General features: G+C 32.7%; 1 protein-coding gene and 1 pseudogene across 1 annotated transcript; both read right to left on the reverse strand.

The window, feature by feature from the left end:
• Nucleotides 1-1,089: 1,089 nt before the first annotated feature.
• LOC138331518 (carbohydrate sulfotransferase 1-like) lies at nt 1,090-7,048 on the reverse strand. Its single transcript, XM_069279201.1, has 3 exons — nt 5,439-7,048; nt 3,907-4,098; nt 1,090-2,490 (listed from the first exon to the last, which is right to left on the reverse strand). The coding sequence occupies exons 1-3, from the start codon at nt 5,561-5,563 to the stop codon at nt 1,722-1,724; spliced, it is 1,086 nt and encodes a 361-aa protein (XP_069135302.1). The 5' UTR covers nt 5,564-7,048; the 3' UTR covers nt 1,090-1,721.
• A 5,383-nt stretch (nt 7,049-12,431) lies between these two features.
• Nucleotides 12,432-13,493, reverse strand: LOC138331021 (alpha-(1,3)-fucosyltransferase C-like; annotated as a pseudogene).
• Nucleotides 13,494-22,149: the final 8,656 nt, after the last annotated feature.

The following is a 22,149-nucleotide window of genomic DNA, read 5'->3' on the forward strand; positions in this document are numbered from 1 at the left end:
AAAAGTTATTGATAATTTATATTGAACGTATTTCGTTAAAGATCATTGCTTTTAATTAATACGGCATTAAAACAAACAAAAAGTATTGATAAGGGGGGGGGGGAGATCAGCTAGCCAATAATTTCCCCCATAGAATTAATCAAGAGAGGAGAAAAAATAGCCAGCTAATAGATTCCCCCCTAAAAATATATCAAGAGCCAATTCTTTTCCCCTAAAATATACCAAGAAGGGGGGGGGGGGGAGAATCAGCTATCCAATAGTCCCTCCCCCTAGAATCAATCAAGAGGGTGGGGGATCAGCTAGCCAATAGTTTCCCCCCAGAGCATAATGCTACTCATCATTTGAACAATAATTTGTTTCAATCGTGTGTATATAATTAACACAAAAATAATATTAAATTATTTATGTTGCTTTTGGTGCATGCGAAGTCAGAGTTCCAATCCATATAGAACATAATACCACGGATTTTTTTCGGGATGCAATTAATTTTAAATATTGTTATCTTGAAGTAAAATTAGAAGCTGGAACTTTTCAATGGTGGCAATGGGGTAAAGTAAGTAACTTTTGTAACTGAAAAAAACAACTTCATCGTCTGCTCCTGTATTTTATAGAGAAAAAATACCATTTGTCAGCGGTGGAGCATCTCTATAATCCTTACTAACATGCGACGTAAAGCAAATAAAAAATATTGATAATTTAATGAACATATTTTCGCTTAATCCTTGCTGTTAATAATACGTAATACAGACATAGTGTATTGATCATTTCAAATGAATTTCATGGTAAAACATCGTGCACTGAAAGTTTCCTCTTTTGTATCGAAAACTCATTAATTTCGAATAAAAAAAATAAGAGAACAAGTTCAGCCGTGTATGAACAATTGTATACTGATTTTAAATACGAACTTACATTATTCAAGTTCAAGGTAGTCAGATTTACAATTTATGTTTGAATAATGAAACGATACCTTCTCATAAAACTTTAAATCGCTGCCATGTCATGAGATTGCAATACCAAACAAATGTAAAATTCCTTGTGTAATCTATATTAACAGGGAAGATGCATTTCACTGTTTTGCATTTTCACTGATTGTCAACTTACGCACAGTATTTAGAACGACGGCCGGAAACATAATACACTGTGCGACCCGCGTTATGAAAATTAACATTATAATTGTTTCATTTAAATTGTTTAGAAGGTGATTATACGTGTAGTATTAACGGTAAATTAATAACTTTTGCGACATTACAATATTATCGATCCCATTTTACATTTCAATTTTAAAAATTAAAAGTCATTCTGGAATGGTTGTGAGGCTTTAGTTAATGCATCACGAAAACCAACAGTCAATCTTTTAACAATTTACCACTTAGTGTCTTTCTTTAAGAGTTCATGAAATAAGAACGCCGATTTATCTTGTAATTGCAATTGAATTTTGTCTCATTCAGATAAAAGTTCAGTGGTCAGTTTAAACCGCAAAAATGTTTACACGGAATATCAAAACACAGTTACCGAGGAAAAACATTTTCATTGTCACATGAACTCACATTTTTCAATCTACTCAAGAATATAAGGTTTTTTTTCAAAATTATCTTTATCTTAATATTTTTGAATCCCCAATCCTTTTTTCACAATTTTCATTAACACATATAAAGAACTATTTTCAGGCAAGTCTATTATGAATGGTGTTTGTCAGGTCACTGTTTCACTGGTCCATGTATCTAGCATTTATAACAATCCTCGTCATATCTTAGAGGAATGTCTGCGTTATTGAGATCACTTATACTTTCCAGTCGTGGGTATCCAAGTAGTTTATACAAAGAAGAACACGCTTTGTTAATTTTCACCAGTACAGTAGAGTTAATCTTATACCTCCATTTCCGTGCTGTTTTAGTGGAATCATGCCTGCGGGTATCATTAGCATACCCATCCTTAGTGGAAGCTGTCATTTGGACCAGTCGGTGCCGTTCTATAGAACTGAATCGATAGCCCAGAAATTTGTATATTGAACTGAAAACTTTTGATGGATTTTGTGCCAAATCCTCGTAAAAGACGGTATATACCCTCCCTGGATAAGCTTGTTTTATTTTAATTCCTTCACGAAAATCCTTTGTCATTTTGTTACATAAGGATGCAGCACCGCCTGAAGGTGGTATTTTCCAACCGAGTGGTAGCACGGAATTAATTATCGCTCTTGGATCTCTTAAAAGGTGAATTATTTTTAGATTGGGAAACTCAGAAAGTAGCTTCGATGCCACGCCCATACTAATTCTGGGTATTTTGCTAACTTTTGATTCAGCAGTTAAACAATGATTCAGGTACTTGTATGGGCGTTCAATAAACTTTGCGTTGACCACACATCCCTGCCTTTGTGATGGTCCCATAGACTTCATATAATGCCATGGTTTAAGTAGGCGATGGTATTTCTGGCTGTCGCAGTTGTAAATTCCCCGAATGACGTCTAGAATCTTATCAGTATCATTGCTTCTGCTGTGAATAAATAGAATACTTGATAGGTGGTCAACATCAATGCATACCAGTATTCTTTATAAATTATCAATATCCAGCCTAGATAATCCAGGGGTTACTTTCACTGTCGTTATATTCACCCCAGGACTATCTCAAAGTAAAACTGAAGGCTGTTCTGGGGAATAAAATCTGACTAATCAATGACCTACAGATGAGCATGTCCATCAAAGGAATTGAATAACGGTACACTATGGTTGTATTTGTTGCTTTCAAGCTGGGCGTCGGTCTCCTTGTAAAATCAAAAGGAAAATGCAGGCCTACGATTGGTCAGTTATAATTTTATTTTATTCTTTTAAGTTTAAGATCAGGAGTAGATATAACGACAGTGAAAGTAACCCCTGGAGTATGGAGGATAGTCAATATCAAAATATACTTCATAGATGACAAATAAATATAAATTATAAACGCGTTACACCTCTAAATGATAATTATCTTTTTTCAGTTTTTATGTCACATTTCCTGTATTGATGTTTTTGTCATTGTTTACAAGTCTTCACTTGGAAATGAATCTATAATCATAAATTCTGTTAACCAACTCATTTTCACGAGGGCATATATTTTTGCGTTTTCGTGACCAACGGCTGTTGCACGGAAATTTGATTTCACGTTGCTTAAACGCTTTATTACATTTGCACTAGAAATATTTTCGTCCACAAGAAATAAAATGTTTTGGAGTATTGCATTTCAGAATACTAGGTACTGTAACATAAAGTAATATAAAGTATTACATTTCAGTACACTAGCTACTGTAACATTAAGTGATATACAGTATTACATTTCAGTATAAACTAAAGTATTACATATCAGTAAACTAGGTACCGTAACATAAAGTGATAAATGTATAAGTTTCTATACTACTCTGTAGATAAGCTGTGTTGGATTGACAGTCGAGTCCATACATATGTATTGATCTATAATCAGAACCAAAACAACCCTCAGATATCATAAAACATATATTTTCTGCATTTTCATTGGGATTATGTACAGCGTTTACACTGTAATGTGGTCTTCGTTTTAATCAATATATGTCTACCATTACCTTTGATAGCTGGTTAAAATGTAACATCGTTTTCGTTTATACGGTTTGACTGGTTGGACCTAATTGTTCATTTATGAATCGATGCCATAACTGGTGATGTTTTAACTGTTTTACACAAGCCTCGAGTAAGCCCTCCTAGGGCCGTATCAAAATCTACAAGTCTGTTAGCATAAATACTTGAAATAATAATATAAATACAAACGGTCCAACCAGTCTAACCGTATGAACGAAAAAGATCTTGGTTTGTAATACGGACGCCATCTTCTAAAAAAGCAATGACGTGAAGCTCATATTCCTATGACGTAATTACCAACATAATGGAAAGACATAACACCAACCTACAGCTTTCGTTCAGCATAGTACACCTAACGCCTGTGTCGTAATATCCAAATCTGAGTGTTTGATGTAACGGCTCATACACATAGAAATTTCCTTTCTTGAATCCCAGCATTTCTCCTAGGAATGTAGTTCCTCCCCTTAAGTACGACACTATGATCACATCAGAGGGAGGATATAGAGACGGGTACAGCCTATAAACAAAGTATCACACGCAGTAATGGTCCGGGCCAAGTTTCATGAACATTCCTTAATTTTAAGGTATTCCATCACTTAAATTTCCCCATAAAAAATCGTTACAAAAGTTAAGGAAAAAATCTGAAATTAAGGAACCTTACTTAAAATCTGTAATGCTTTCCTATGAAGAATTTTAAGTTAAGGGTTCCTTACATATAAGGAATGTTTGTGAAACTGGGATCATGGTCATATAAAAAGCAAAGTTTTTTTGTTGTTTTTTTTCTATCAAGGTAATTTCGCGAACGATAATCTCCCACGGTTATTTTGAAAGACATTTCCATTTAATCATAGAATGGATATATTAATGCCTTTTGGGCAAAATTGTCTTTAAAACTACGAGTTATGCGTAAGAATTTTGACCTATTAAATAACTCATTTGAATTACCAAACGTTATCAATTTAAGGCGTGTCAGTCTATGGAGGAAATATAGTCTGGAAATTGTGGAAATAGCGAACGAAGAAACAACATCAATAATGTTTAAATGTCCCCACAGTAGACGCCCATGGCCAGGTTTTAACAATCAATAATGTATTCAGGCAGTTGTCTGCTTCCTTTTTGTTATATATTTTATATCTGAAGTTTAGCACCATCGCTGATAAAGGGTATTGATTCAATGCCATTCTGCATTTACATATTTTTTCGAAAATTATTCATTCAATTTGTATTTTCTTTAGCATACATGTATCAATCAAAACATATTCTTTCTTTCCAAAAATTGTACTTATAAACCAACTGAACTTTCATTAAATATCAAACGTTTTAGGAAAAAACTAGGCACAAACAGGGACACAGAGTTGCCAATCTTTCTTAAAACATAGATATACGGACTATTTTTATCTATAACACTACCTATGCTGTAGATACCGAATCTATGTAGGAATCTATAAAACTAATTTCGAAGCCATGTTCCCCTCGCAGTACTGATACACTCTATGTCATAAGGTTTACCTAAACATACAAATATAAAATTTAAGTTATTGTGACAAAGTCAAATATAATATCGACTTCATATTATTGACATCTTTTGAGTGCTTTACATAAGACAATAATATACCATAAACAAATTTTCTTTAGCGAGCTATTTACTTTCACGAATGTTGAATTATTTACTAATTGATATAAACATCACTTATATCAATAGGGATTTCCATTAAATGTTATATCCGCGAACGTTAATTTTCGCAAACTTGTATTGAAATAGAAATCGCGAAATTCAGTATTCATTCATTACAGAAGTACTATGTAGACTATATCTCTATTCTATGCCGATCCGTAACACACGATGAGTATACATACCTGTAAATATTTTCTATAAAGGGAAAGGTACTCTCGAGTCCAGTATCGTCCAGAAAAGAGTAACAAACACATATTAGTATGATAACTCCGATTCCGAACAAATGTCGCTGTCGTCTGCGCATCATCGTAAAATATGGTCACCTGCCGGTATCACAGCTATTTTTAACAGTGAATTTTGAATGGCGCTTGTTCAGCTCACCTTACTGTAGTCAAATTACAATATAAGGTACATGTTATTTACGTTTAAGGACATGTCTCTTCGAGTCCACGTTATAAATGAGAGTTAACGCCTTTGAGCCAAGATGACGGGTTTTTGCTCTCCGCTCCAACGTGTGTGGAATTTCACTGAAAATATTGAGAATACTGCAATATTTCTTGGATATATGTGATGTATTAACTATGTACATTGTTCAGAAATACTGATTTCTGAAAAAAAAGTGGAAAACTGTGCTCCTTTTGCGAGGAAGATGGATTCTAAACAAAGTCTCCCACAGACAATGGAAGACAATATGGCGGGAAACGGACCGAGAGAAACATCTTTCGCCTATATTGTTGCAGCAACGAATGATACGCCAAATACAGCTGAAGGATATGGCTCAGCAAAACCAGTCTTCTTAATGGAAAAAGACATATTTGGTTTAATCTAGCCGCAGAAAAAAGACTGGCTTACACATCAAGAACTGTACAAGGCCATCGGCGAAAAAGTAGAGGCAAACCATGTATGTGGTCTGCAACGGACAGGCAAAATGTAGCGAATATACGTGGACAACATGGCAGACCGAACAAAACTCCTGACAACAGGTATTGCAATACGTAAAAAGATGGTCCAATTAGTATCAACCAACCCCAGACGCCCCGATAACGACCCCGAATACACATCCCGAGTCAGAGTGTCAAATGTACCCTTATCTGCTGATGACGGACAGATCAAGAGGGCACTAACATTGTTAAACTGTAACATTAAGTCCATGTATCGTGAAAAGTTGAGAATAGACAATCAACTAACTAACTGTGATACAGGGGATAGGATAGTGATAACTGAAAAACTTACCACCCCCCTCCCCAGAAACATGAAAATCGGAAGATATAATGCATTAGTGTTCCACGCTGAACAGCCCAAACCAGATGGGCACAACACTAACTCCGATACACGTACCATGAACTGCAAAAAGTGTTTGCAAACAGGCCATGTAGCAAGAGACTGTGTAAATTCATGGGTATACCGACAGCGTAACATGTCAGGGCATCGTATGATGGAATGTCTCTCTCTTCTCCAGACAGAAGAGGAAACTCGACAAGACCTCCACGAATTTGAAGGCAATGACATAGAGCATGCAGCACCGGTAACCAATGACAATAATATTAACAATTACGCGAGTACATCCACAGATGATAGCAGAGACAGTGATACACCTGATGATGCAATTAGACCATATGAGACTCCCTCGCGTGCGAGTGCACGAAAAACACAACGCAGGAAGAAAAGGGCTAAAAGATCTAAAGCAAAAAAGGTCAAAAAATGTCCCCTTAAAGATTTCATGAAAGTGAACAAGGAGAACACTCCCATCAATCAAAGTACAAATACTGTAAAACACCAGGGCAGAACCCCACCTTCTCCACTGGAGGACGGTCCTACAAAAAACAAAGGTGCAAGTACAAGTGCATAGAGACAGTACAAAGCACTCTCCTCAGTAATTAGTCATTACGTAATTATAAAGTACGTAAAATAAGTTTAAAAAACAAATAAAATTTGTTAAGAAAGTTTTATTTGATAAAAAATTCAACAGATATGAAATATTAAACATGTAAAAAAAGTAAAATATAAACATGAGAAATTCTTTAAATATATACAAAATTTATATTATTTATATATCATATTGTTTACCAAAATATTCACGTCAATCATATTATCAATGAACAAAATTAATATTAGGTTCAATAATTTCGTAACAGAAACATACATAGGTGTACTAGTAGGTGCAAATACGTGTACATAGAGAAAATAAAAATAGTACATGTAAGCACCAGCCTATGTAGTAAATGGTATAAATTGATGAAAGCATGTGTATACTTTCTGTGTATATATAGTGTATATGTGTAGATAGTATACTTTGTGTGTATATATAGTGTATATGTGTATATAGAATATTTATTCATTCGAATATATGATTGTATACACACTTGTTTTTTCTCATATTAAGCCTTAGAACTGAGGTTGTGGGTTTTTGTAAGAAACAAATGAGCATACAGACATATTGTATGAATATCGATAATAAATTATCAAGAAAACCATGTTTGTGCAAAATGTTAATTTGTAAAAAACAAAAATGCATGCAGTGCGTGGATGTATATAAGAAACTAACAAAACAATTATGAGTAAATATTAACAAGGTATTATTGTGTAAACGGCAAAAGTGCATTCATTATATGGGTGTATATTTCAAATTATCAAAACAAATATGTGCATGTGCATATAATATTCTAAAACAAAAGAAACAAGTATGTAAAAATGTTAAACAAAAGTTATTTTGTAAAAAAAGTAAATAATAAACTACCAATTCAGGATTTTGCATGTAAATATTTAGGACTAATGTACATGCAATAATGAGTGTATATATGACACCGTGGTATATTTATATCAAAGTAAAATGTAATATGAACATTAATGTAAACTATACATGTTGTGATAGTATACAGGGGTGTGAGTGTATGATACCCCCAAAGGGGATAAAACAATTTGAAATGTGGATATTTATTTTTTGTGTTTTTGTGCGGGGACGGGTTGATGGTGGTGGAGGAATTTCATCATCAGTGTCACTGTCGCTTCCGTCATCGCTGGAGGGTGAACAAGCATAATGTGCTTTGCGAGTAGGTCTGCATGTACTGTTTGGTAGTGGAATGTCCCATTCAAGTTTGGCTGGTTGCAAGTGGCGAGCATGCGTTTTGAATGATAAATGTGGATGGAGATGCTTGTTCTATAATGCGATAGTGTGGTGTCCATTTTGGTTCAAGTTTGTTGTTGCGTTGGTGATTACGCAAGTAGACTGCGTCATTTATGGTTGTGTGTATCATGATGTCGATTACGGAGTGGAATGTGTTCATTAGCATGTGGATAAGAATCTGTGTGGTTGTTTGGGTAATGACGTGTATTGTTATATCTGTCATTGTATTGAGATGTGTGGTGGTGTTTGTGGGTATATTGGTGTGGTCGACTCTTTGTAGTGCTTGCCTGTGTTTCATTGTGATCATAGGTACATGCATTCACTGATTTTAATCTTGCGGCGTCAATTTCCATTGGTTCCTTTTCCCTAATTGACTGATTATGTGTAAATGGTGTGGTGTGTGTAAAGTTTGTTGATGGTGTTTGTGGTGATGGACGATCTTGACAACGGATGTTGAATTGATGGAGAATGTTCATTTCACGCATTGCACAATTGACTGCCTTAACAAAATTTGTGTATTCGCCCCACATAACTTTTAAACGAATATCAGGATTTTCTAAACCATCTTAAAAAAATCTGACCAACTGTTGTGCAAATATCGGTGAACCCAAATTATGACCCTCGTAAACCTTCTCCGCTAAAGATAAAATGCGTTGAGCAAATAGTTGAACCGGTTCATTGGGCCTTTGCGTGATTTGTTTTAATAGAGCAAAAGCATGTGATGCTCCCTGTATGTCGCCAAAACAACGAGTAAGTTGGTGTTTTAGATCAGCCCAATCAGGACTTTCAATGCCTTTGATAGAGCGTTGTATAAATTCACAGACAGGACCTGTGGAAGATTGAAGTGCAAGTAGAAGTTTTTTATTGTGATTGCCAGTAATTTGTGATTGTTTATCAATATCCCGCATCCATTGCTCAAATTGCGAGCGATCCCCAATGAAAAGTTTTCCTGCACACTAAGAGTTGTCTGCAAGGATCAATTTATTTGTCATATTTTCTAAAAGTTTTAGCCTCTGAGACTGATTATGAATTAAAGTTGTGACACTTGCGTTAGCCGTTAAAAGTTCAATAGCGTATGTTGTAGGAGTGTGTTGTGGCACTGTGTTTTGCTCAGTTGACATTGTCAATATGTGTGAAGTGTTTTATAAGAGTGTAGCGAAATGTGAAATTAACAAAATAAAATACCTAGGTGGACAAACTAAAAGCAAATGTTAACAAAAATGGACCAAGAATGTAGAATCTACATACCTGTAAACCGGTGATCAATCGTGGTAGTAACTAAATGTCCGAACCCAGGTTCTTTTCAGCACAGCGCCAACGTAATATTGATGATCTTGTGGTGTTGTTTGTTGTGGAAATGTAGAACTTCAACGCAGATTGAGTAGATGGTACGATACGTTTATTGGAGTCTTAGGAGTCGACTCTGTACAAAGATTATTGGCGAGTTAATATAGCAGTACACCGGAATAACAAATGTCAATATCTGGATATGATACACCATACATGGAACAGTTGATATCAATGTAGCTGTTGTATAACATAGGGAAACATGGTTACTAATTTGAACTTATCATGTATCATAATTAACAACATGGCTAGGTAATAAGTATTTATACAATGACCCTAACAGAAGTTGGTTTCCACTAGACTTTACATGTACGTACATATACTATTGTAAATATGAAACACATGTGCTTGACCTACACAATGTAACATACTTGAAAGCCGCAAATGTAACAGTAGATACTTATATATTAGTCCAAATTTCAAACTCTAAAATTCTTATCATTAATATAATTATACCACAGTTAGACCTAAAGGTGGAAGGTTTGTAATAGATCAGGACATCTTCAACACTCAGGCAGGTATAATAACAAAGTACTCAGTATTTGATCACGGAGCCAATATTACTAGATTTTATACCCGCATTCTCATTTAAATTATTACTTTAATTATATCAATTATACCATTTTTAATCCAAATTCATATTTAATGATGATGTTAGGTTTAGAAATGGCGTTATGATGACTTAAAGCAAAACCATAATGATAACGGTTTCAAAGCGTTTATATCAGCGTTACCATTACGTTTTAAACGCTTGCAGAAAAGGTTTATTACTTTTAGGAAGATGTTATTACTATTGATTTTCAAAAAGGCGTTATTTCGAACTTTTAAATAAAAGAAAAAATGCATTACTAGGGTAAGGGCGACGAGGAGAGTAAATCTGAGAAATAAATTCTACATCCAACAACCTCAAGTTGTGTGTTTGATTTTAAACACGGCTAACGTAATGTTAAGGGCTAAATTTTATCGTTCATATCCTTGTTGCGTTCATTCTTTGAGTTTGCTGCATATAGCACAAACAAGGGATGCTATTGCAATAAGAAGTGGAAAATATATTCTACATACAACAAACGCAAGCCTTGTGCGTGAGTTTAAACGTATTTTATTGCAATACATTTACAACAGGATTGAGACAAGTTATAACAAATTATAAAAGTCCTCTCTCAACAACAATAACAAATAAATAGTTACCAATTTCATTACATATTTGAAATTAAATAGTTAATATTTAAAGTGGTGTGGCCTGTTGTTTCCACAAACATCAGATTTATGATGTATCATCAATTAAAAGCCAACTGTGTTTCCGAAATAAAAATAAAAAAAATATGAGCACAATTATAATGTCACAACATCAATATCGATAGCCTAAGATGAAGCATCCTCGATACTCCAGGGCTTCCGATCACTTACGATCTCTACACCCCTGACTATCTCATGGCGAAATTGAAGGCAGCTCAGCGGAAAACATTGACCAATCACAGGCTAGCAAATATTTCATTTGAAAACTACAGAGAGAGCGACGCCTAACATCAAAGCCACAGAGTCAACCACAGTGTACCGTTATACGGCTCTTTTGATGTACATCAAATGACTAAGTTACCTGTTCTATTCTGTTGCCTCCAGTTTTACTATGAGATAGTCCAGGGGTGTAGAGATCGTAAGTGATCGGAAGCCCTGGAGTATCGAGGATGAAGATGAAGTTGCAACATTAAACAAGTGCAAGATTATATATTACATTTATGTTAACAGTGAAGGTGCCTTCGTTGTTTTGATATGTAATGTACTTGTAATTAAGTGCTGCCGGATCAATTTCAAAGCCATTTCAATAAAGTTATGTACCTTTTTTGTGTTCTAATTCCAACTGAAAATGCAGCCGGGACGACTTGGATGTAACTGTCTAACATTGACCTCGGATGTGACACAAGGGCAACCATTTTAAAACTTAGGAACTACTTTCATAACAACTAGTTGGCACAGAGGCCATAACCCTTCGAAATAATTTCATTGATGCTGTGGATTTGCGTTGATAATATAACGCAATTTTATGTTTGGAGAATTGACTTACAGTTGCGATTTTTTTTCGAAATTATTTCAACATAGCGGTAAATCATAGTAATATAATTGCAATGCACTTTCATATTTGGATATGAAGGATAACCCGAGGCTTGACACATAAGAAAGAGTCTTATATTACTCGACCCACCAAAGACAGTTTAGCACAGTATCTAGGGAATATTAGATTGATGTACAAACAAAGGGAATGGGAAGATATCAGAAACTAGAGACCAATTAGAGTACTGAACACTGATAATTGTAGATAGAATTAAACCTATTTTACCAAATATTATTCATAGCGACAAAAGAGGCTTCATTAAATGTAGAAATATACAAGAGTCCATTAAACTACTGTCAGACATCATATAATATTCTAATATAGAACATAATTTTCTTAGACAAACCGAAAGCCTTCCTCAGCGTAGAATGGGAATGACAAGGGATGAGTTTGAAGAAATTCGATTTTGGTATATTAATTATTGCCTATAGTAACACAAACTGTATTCTAACAAACAGGCACATATCTAATTTCTTTAACATATCACGCTCGGTAAAAAAAGGTTGCCAATTGGCACCGATTTTATAAATTGAGATAGTTGAATATTTATTTAACGCTGTCGTTGTTATCTCCCAATACGATCACGTTACAATTTTATAAAATGTCCTGGTTTGAATCTCTACAGATTTTATTTGTAGAACTATTATCTCCTCTATGCCACTCTCCGATATCTCTGTATAATCGTCTGTACTGGTTGTAAGAGTCAGCCATGTGTAGCCTGCGACACAGTTCACTGTGGTGCGGAAACTCTCTCTCCGCCATGTAGTGTTTTCTCCATTTCATAAATTTCATACTTTCTGTGACGTTACTCGAGAGAGAATTCAAATACTTGTGAAGCTGGGACATATTACTAAATTTAGACGAGTCTATGTATGACCCTGGGGGGAGATACATTGAGTAGTTAGATCCCCCGCGAGTAACTGGTATTGAACTCATATTAGATTTGTAGATTTTAAAACTTTTCTCTGTTATATAATCTGCACATAACTGGTTTTCAAATGACAGGTAAAATCTATAGGAACTTAAACATTCGACATCTTTAGATCTAGGGCACTTCTTATCCCCACACTTTCCGTAAATATCTATCGGTGTTATATTTCTAAGCTTAGTGACATATTGTTCACGCTTGCCAGCTCTTCGACAATGAGAAACTATCCATGCAATGCCATTTGATTTACGTTTCCACTTTTCTGTTAATGTCTTCATTTCTTCCTCCCATTCGCCTTGTTTTAAAGTTCTCAGTTTAAAGTTATTCAATGGTACCATGATATCGGAATCTCTTCTGTAGGTCATTTTCCAATTAAATTCGTGTTTCCAATTATTAAATTTACACGAATGCAGCCATGGTGGTTCTTGTGAGTGAAACACCCAAATCTGACCCAACTTTTTACGCTGGTGTCTCTCCCCTACATATGGTGTATGGAATACAACAACGTCACTCGTTGAAAAGTCTCGGCCTGCTGTTAGGTAGCACTTGTGGGCACATTTAGAAAATACATTGTTTTAATAACAAGGCGGACGATTGAGGTAGTGCACATGTATGGGAGGATGGACTACTTTAACTGCGGGAGCAGGTGTGTTTGAGTGGAATGAATCTGTGTTTTCAAAGGTGATTAATATCAGAACAGTAAACACCAAAAACAGACAGAAGAGTATTTAAGTCTTGGATCCATACCTACAATGAAAAGAAAATGGAGTTTTTTGAAGAAAAGTCCATTGTGCGGTGGCTGGGGAAAGACATGAAAAAGGGACATTGCTTGTGAACGTAATACTACTGAGTGCGAAAACAATTCAACGCAATAAGAATGGGTGCGAACGCAATAGCAATGCTTGCGAACTCAATGCTATTGTGTGCGAACTCAATTTCTTTACAGACAATAGCATTGCGTGTGAACATAACAATTATGGCATGCGAATGAACCAAAATTACTGTGTAGGAACAATATATTTATTACGAATGAACGCATTACTACTGTGTGGGAATGTAATATTATTGCATTCATACGCAATAAATTTTGTGTCTATTAAATATTGCGTTTAGCACGTTCCATGACATTTATTATGACGTCATATATTTGGCCGCGTGCTTCTTACCGGTTGAATATACTTCGGTATAGTTCTCGTTGTCAAGTAAAGTATTCCTCAGTCAAGAAGGACAGGGAACTGATGCAAAATAGACCATGTCTGTTATCCAATCGCATTCCTAGTAATTATCATGTGATGTTCTAATATACTATATAAATGATAGTTTTATTATAGTACATGTATATTAATGTAGTTTTTATTATAGTACAATTATAATAGTTTTTTATTGTAGTATATTAATAACAGTTTTTATTGTAGTATATTAATAACAGTTTTTATTATAGTAATTATATTAATGTAGTTTTTATTATAGTACAATTATAATAGTTTTTTATTGTAGTATATTAATAACAGTTTTTATTGTAGTATATTAATAACAGTTTTTATTATAGTAATTTAATAATAGTTGTTATTATAATACATGGTTTATTAAAGGCTCACTACCTTTCCGGAGCAAAATGTAAAGGTTTCTAAAAATCATAGATAACATAAGAAAATATTTATCGATGGCCTAAGATGAGGTTACAACATGAAGCTTATGCAAGATATCCTGCGTAATATATGATAAAAGTTGGGTTTCATTTCGCTGTTTTGCCTTCTGGCGCAGTAATAATCAACTTCCGCACGGTATTTAGGACGACGGTGGGAAACATACATAGGATGACCCGCGTTATGAAAATACATATTTTATTTATTCAAATTAAATTGTTCGGAAGGTGATGATGAGTGTAGTATTAACGGTAAGTTGATACCTTTTGCGACTCTATACAATTATCAAACTCGTTTTACATCCCAATTTTAAAAATTAAAAGCCGTTTCGGAAAGGTTGTGTGCCTTTAAAAATAGTTTTTATTTTAGCATATTAATAATAGTTATTTTTATTATAGTAAATTAATAATAGTTTTTTATGATAGTATGTTGTTGATAGTTTTTATATATATAGTATATTAATAATATTTTTTTATTATAGTATATTAATAATAGTTTTTATTATATAGTATATTAATAATAATTTTTTTTATTATAGTATATTATTAATAGTTTTTATTATATAGTATATCAATAATAATTTTTTTATTATAGTATATTAATAATAGTTTTATCATATAGTATATTAATAATATTTTTTTATTATATAGTATATTAATAATAGTTTTTATTATATAGTATATTAATAATATTTTTTATTATAGTATATTAATAATAGTTTTTATTATATAGTATATTAATAATAATTTTTTATTATTAGTATATTAATAATAGTTTTTATTATATAGTATATTAATAATATCTTTTTTATTATAGTATATTAATAATAGTTTTTATTATATAGTTTAATAATAATTTTTTTATTATAGTATATTAATAATAGTTTTATCATATAGTATATTAATAATATTTTTTATTATAGTATATGAATAATAGTTTTTATTATATAGTATATTAATAATATTTTTTATTATAGTATATTAATAATAGTTTTTATTATATAATATATTAATAATATTTTTTTTATTATAGTATATTAATAATAGTTTTTATTATATAGTATATTATTAATATTTTTTTTATTATAGTATATTAATAATAGTTTTTATTATATAGTATATAATAATAATAATTTTTTTATTATAGTATATTAATAATAGTTTTTATTATATAGAATATTAATAATAGTTTTTATTATATAGTATATTAATAATATTTTTTTTATTATAGTATATTAATAATAGTTTTTTAATTATAGTATATTAATAATAGTTTTTTTTATATAGTATATTAACAATAATTTTTTATTATAGTATGTTAATGATAGTTTTTATTCAAGTACAATTTGTATATTAACAATATTTTTTATTCAAGTATATTGATAATAGTTTTTTTTAATTATAGTATACTAATAATAGTTCGATTAATATTATGTGTCTGAATTATGTTTTTCAGTCTCGAATATACTCGCCGTATTTTAAACATAGTGTTTTTTATATAATTGTCTGTGCGTTTTAATTTTTATGTCGGTAAGATCTTGCTTTTTACAAAGTTTTACTAATTTTCAGCTGTACTCGACAAACGGAAATTTGGCAACAAGTCAAGTCTATAAAAGCCTACTAATGAATCATACATTGTATAAAATGCATTTGCACTAAAAAAGTATTCCTACATATATAGTTAAGGTTTTAACCGTAAGCTAATTACTTTTGCATTGTTACAAAATTATTTATCTAGATTTATATTCCCATTTCAAAAATTAAAAGTCGTTTCGGATGGTACAACGAAGTATATCCAAGCGTCCGGATAAGACTCCATTCTTAACGACAGTCAATAAAATCTTTGGGAAATTACCTGGATTGATAATAATTCATTTACGTGTATAGTAAGTAACTTATTCTCGGGCTTATGTGATTTCAAATCAAATAGTATTGTAAAAGCCACCAAGATCACTTGATCACTAAGTAGTAAGTTAAGTTACCAAATCGCAAATTTCCACACACTTTAACACGTGAATTAAGATTATGTACATGACTGTATATCTACTATTGTTTTATTTACTCGACATTTTTAAAATGTCTAACGTTCAAATTAGGTATATTACTAAGCTCCGTCCTCATATGGATTATCTCTGTTAACCTATTCCTTATTTGCATATTACAGAGTTATCTGCACTTGCGGGTAGGTATTGATTGTGACGTCATGTTTGTGCGAGCGTAACGTCATACGTTTCGGAGAAAACGACGTGAATTCCGCTCACAAAATAATGACGTCACAATCGATACCTACCCGCAAGGGAGCTAACTATGTAATATGCAAAGACGGAATAAACTCTGCTAACGGTTTGACTGATGCTATCGGCTATTCCCAATCAGATAAACACATATATACAAGAGCTGGTTGAAACTATTCACATAATCTGTGGTTTGAACGATCCCTTGAACGCATTTCATTCTTAGATTTGCAATAGCAGTAATAGGTGGATTTTAAAAAAATTTTAACATATTGTTGAAGTAAAACCAGTCTCATGACAGAAAAATTTCTTACAAACATTCAAGGAGAATAAAAACGAACTAAACTGGAATGTATGGAATTCGTAACTTAAATAATTATTCATAAATTGAAGTTCTCTGTTGCAAGTTTATATATGTACCAAATTAGCAATGGACTGAACGATTTTTCCAATTATAATATTAGGATTAGTTCTTCGCCTGTCTAAGTCCTGTCGTGGCATGTCGAAAAAAAGTAGCGCCATTGTTATTTTAACCAAACAAATATTCAAATATCAGTTGCGTTAAAGTTAACCTGCTAATTATTGCATGTTTCATATTTTACAGATTCAAATGTGTTTTGAAGCAGCATTTTACAAACAGTCGTATTTGATACATGTAGCTTTGAGAATTGAAATTGCCATTGTTCCCACTATGTTGTCTTTGTAAACAATGAAATGGGTATCATGTAAACAATTAATTAAATTATAAACAATAAACGGCACAGTTATCAATATTAAATCTTAGATGATTTTAAAGAAAACAAACATAGTGTTCCTATGTGTGACCACAACCTTGTTGACTTTTGAAATGTATATATACTGATAAGAACGGTCTCTGCATTATCTACTGATAGACGGTGAAATATAAAATAAAAATACCTTTGGAATCGATCCTTGGTCGCAATACTTGTTTGTTTATCTGCTGACATATCCTTTAGTGTAAACGAACGTCTAACTGACAATTCCGTTGTTTCAATAATTAAGACTTATCACGAGACCTACTAAGACTTAGAAACGAATGCCCAAAATTTGTTTCGAAAACTCTCACATCGACGCCATTTTCTGGTCAATAATTCATAAGCGTTACCGGAAACAAACATGCAAACCGCGGTTATCTTGTTTCTCTGACATGCACTTTAATAGATTAGAAGAATATCAGATTCATGTAAAGTTCACGAAAAGAACAAAAAGTTGATCATGAAACAAAGAGTATTCTCGTATACATTTCTTATTGTGTTAACGTGTTGTCGACATGATAACTTAATATCAGGTTAAAAAGCTTTTGATGCATTCGACGTAAACGCATGTTTTGTAGTTCGGCTTCCATTACTATACCCGCTTCTTCATCTCTGATGGAAATCCAGATTGAAATTTAGGTTCAAAATGTTGATAATGAATATTTAAAAGGTATAGAATTTCATTATTTTTTTAGAGCAAAATGCACATTATTTCAAAATGGCTACCCTGTTTGGAGTTTGAGCTGAAGGACTTTTTTGGTGTTTTTCTGGTGTTGTATGAGAAACAAGACCTCAAATAATTATAGAACACAATAGTTAACTAATATCCAGCTGTTTTGATAATACATTACAAAACTCAACCAAACTTTAACACTGTGGTCTATGTAACATTATTTAGTTGGTTGTTCTCTAAAGACTTATATTATAATAGATAATGTCAAGGAACTGATATGATAGCAAGAAGTCATACTGAACGACACAATCACACAGTCGTTAATTTGAAACTTGACGAATTTTCCTTCCTCGGACACAATCAAGAAATTTCTGCACAACATGGCCTTGTTGTTCAAAAGATGGTTAGCGTAATCACATGATTAGTGAAATGTTCATTTTTCATTTGCTGAATTTTGACAGTAAACATACTAAAGCCTGGTAAATTATTTTCTCAATCGTTCCTAAGGTTTTCTGATAGACGAATATGTTAGCTAATAACCAGGGTCGAGTTGTTCAAAGAATTGTTTGCTTAATCACTTGATTAGTGAAATTTCCATTTCTCATTTGCTGCAATATTTGTGATTATACAAATGTATATTTACTAAAATAAGTACGGAGGTAAAGAATAAAGTTTTTAAAAATCTTGAAAAAAATTTGTAAAGTTACTTTTACAATAAATAATTATATCTTGATTTGAAAATTGTCGTCAAACTTTGATTAAGCTAATCGTTCCTTGAACAATTGTACCCATTTAACGTAGTGTATAATGGTGATCTGTATTTTAATCAGATTGCATCAATTGATACGGGGATACGAGATACTATTCTATTAATACATGTATAGAACGATAAATTTGACGGATCGCATGACGTGACGCAAATATTGGAGGGTGATGGAATGACAGTTTTCTTTATGACGTCACACGTGAAAAAATAGCAAAGTCTCAACCAAAAATATATTTCAATTTGTATGATCCTTTTTTACCAATGCTATGTAGAAAATGAAAAAAAAAACAAAGCGTGTTATTTACCACTTCTCCTCTTGTCTTTGATAATATTTCTTTCTAGTGGTACAGTGCTAGGGTGAATACCAATTTTGATTTAGTACAACCATAATTTTCTGTTTTTGAAATATAACTCATCAAGATAAAATATATTGTATTTTGTTGTAAGATGGGTATATTTAACTCGTAATTTAGGCCTTTTTTGGGACTTTTCTTCAGCATTATTAGAACACCATATTAATAGTAGTTTATATACGATTTTCTTTTCTAAAATACAAATAAAATATATGAAATAATTCACAATGATATAACACATAGAGCAAACATGTTATGTTGTAATTAATGTTTATACAGTTATATGTACCCTAACAGCGTGAACAATTTTGACATTTTTTCTTCAGTAATGTATTGAGCCCCATAATATTTGATGGATTTAACTGTGAAAATAATTTGAATAAAAAAAATGTATGAAGCCTTAATTAATTATAATTAATTATATCATTAATTATGACACTGTTCCCATAAACCTTTTGTTCTTTTTGTGTTATATTTCATAGAATGCACAGGATGTTCTCATAACTGGTCAAAAAGCGACCTGTAGCCGATTTTTATTACGATTTTGGACCACCGATGTCTGGTATATACATGTATATGATCAGTAAACCAGTTACTTGAATCCTGAGTACAGCTCGGAGTATCAAGACACACACAATGCAGCAATTTCAGAAGATTTTCAAAATACTTTTATAACGAATACGTATTTCGAACAACATAAGCATATCATTCATACACAATTTTCAGGATTTTAGGCTGAATGTATTTATTCCATTTTCTGTTCAAACTGTTTTTTATGCTAATATTCTTTTTGGAATAAATGTACACTGTTACTTCCCCTGCAGGGCAGCATCAAGTCTACATACACAATGGCTGATCTATGGTCAGTTGATTTTCAAACACTTATAATTTCTACATTTATTCTTGAATTATATAAGCTCCTACCAGATACAGTTGAGAATAGTTGGGAGTATATTCCTGTAAATCCAATGGACATAATCCACGAATTTTCACAAACTTTTTGTTGGGGTCGACCAATTTACCGACACACAATTGAATCTCCTGTATTGAATTTCATGTAATATCCTAGTTTTTAGCACTTTTCTTTTCCGATTTTTAAGATATCCAAAAATCATATCCATAGCCCATTACACTGATTTGTCATGTTGTAGCATCCAGTTTGGTTTTGGATATTTCATTCTGGCGAGGTTTTTTTCAGGGGAAACAAAACTTGTTTGTTTTACTCTATCAATTCCTCAGGTACTTTTCCACAATTTTTCAGATATGTCTGAAAACACTAAATCACACATCACAAATCCCCCAGTTTCTGGATCCAATGTAATCATCAGTTAAGATGTCCTGATAAGGCAAGGCTATGTTCATCCTCCGGGGACATTTTAGAAGTGAACAGATTCGTCATGGGAGGGTGCATTATGGGTATATGTTGATTTATATATGTGATAAATGCATTGGTATGGTTGACTGGCCACATAAACATACGAGTGAAGATATGCATGACTTACCTTTTTTTGGTATTAATGGTGTGAATAACATGATATACATGTATGAACGCACATTCTTGTTATTTTTAGCATATATTACCTACTTGGTATATAGCTGATGTATGCTTTGTATAGCATGGTTTAATTAACACAAAATGAACTATTTTTTAAGAGAGAGATAAACCTCAAAATGATAGATACATTGTCTTCCAAACGTTCTGTTACGACTTTCTCAATTTTGCATGAAAAATTTGTTTTGACAAAATTATTGGGTATAACCAAGTTTTATGTCAACATTAAGAAAAAAAAAATTAAAAAGAAGACAATGTTAATCACGTGATGTCAGATGTCGGGACCATTTGACCAAACTACCAGTATTCATTGTGTCAACCACATCTGTATAATTATAATTATATTTCTTATTTAAATTCTTGCATGCTTACGAGAGAACTCCAGTACGAGGACAATACTGTTCGGGGAGTTGACCCCAGGGCACCCCAACCCTGGCAGCTCTCGCCAAGTAACTGATGTGTATATATATCTGTTGCAATGCCACAAATGTATAAACACATCATATACAGCTTGGGGAATAGAACATTTATACTGTGGAAAAACCACTTATAAAATACGAGGTTCCAGTCTGGTGCATTTAAAATGGCGTGCTACTGCAACATCGATCAAAGTTTGTTCATTTGTATTTTATACACCACATCATGGACTGTTACACACAATTAAATTTCATATCTACCCGGTATCTGAAATTGTTCGTATTAATATGTCGAGAACACACTAAGGCCCCTTCTAGTTTTATCTCAAGTAATTTTTTTTTATATATTTCAACCTGAGGTATACCCTAATCACAAAACACTTAAATGAAAACATCTGTCACCAGGTTCATGTTTTCTTCCCGGGTTTCTTAAAGGCCCACGGCCTTTCCGAAACAGTTTTCATTTTTAAAATGGGAATGTAAAACGAAATCGATAATTTTGTAGTGTCGCAAATGTTATTAACTTACCATTAATACAACAATCACCATCATCTTCTGAAAAAAATAATTAGAATAAATAAAATGTTTATTTCTATAACGCGGGTCGTCTTATGTTTCCCGCCGTCGTCCTAAATGCTGCCCGGTAGTTGAATATCACTGCGCCAGACGGCAAAACAGCGAAATGAATCTCCACTGTTATCATATATTACACAGGTAATCTTGCATTTGTTTGGTGTTATTTAAGCATTAAACAATCTTCCTATGGCATGTATGGTCTATATAGGTGCAAAAGCTTTGCAGACAATCATGAGTCTGATACAAGACGCAATAAAGCTGGGCATCAATATAAATAAAAAACGCCTAATCCATGCAAGAAATCAGAGTAACTCTGCTGAAATACATAGACTTTATTTGATTATAATAGTCCTTATTTTAGAAATTAGAAACGAAATCAATCTGAAGCATTTA

This window comes from Argopecten irradians, chromosome 9 (genome assembly GCF_041381155.1).
Source record: "Argopecten irradians isolate NY chromosome 9, Ai_NY, whole genome shotgun sequence".
Taxonomy (NCBI): Eukaryota; Metazoa; Mollusca; class Bivalvia; order Pectinida; family Pectinidae; genus Argopecten; species Argopecten irradians.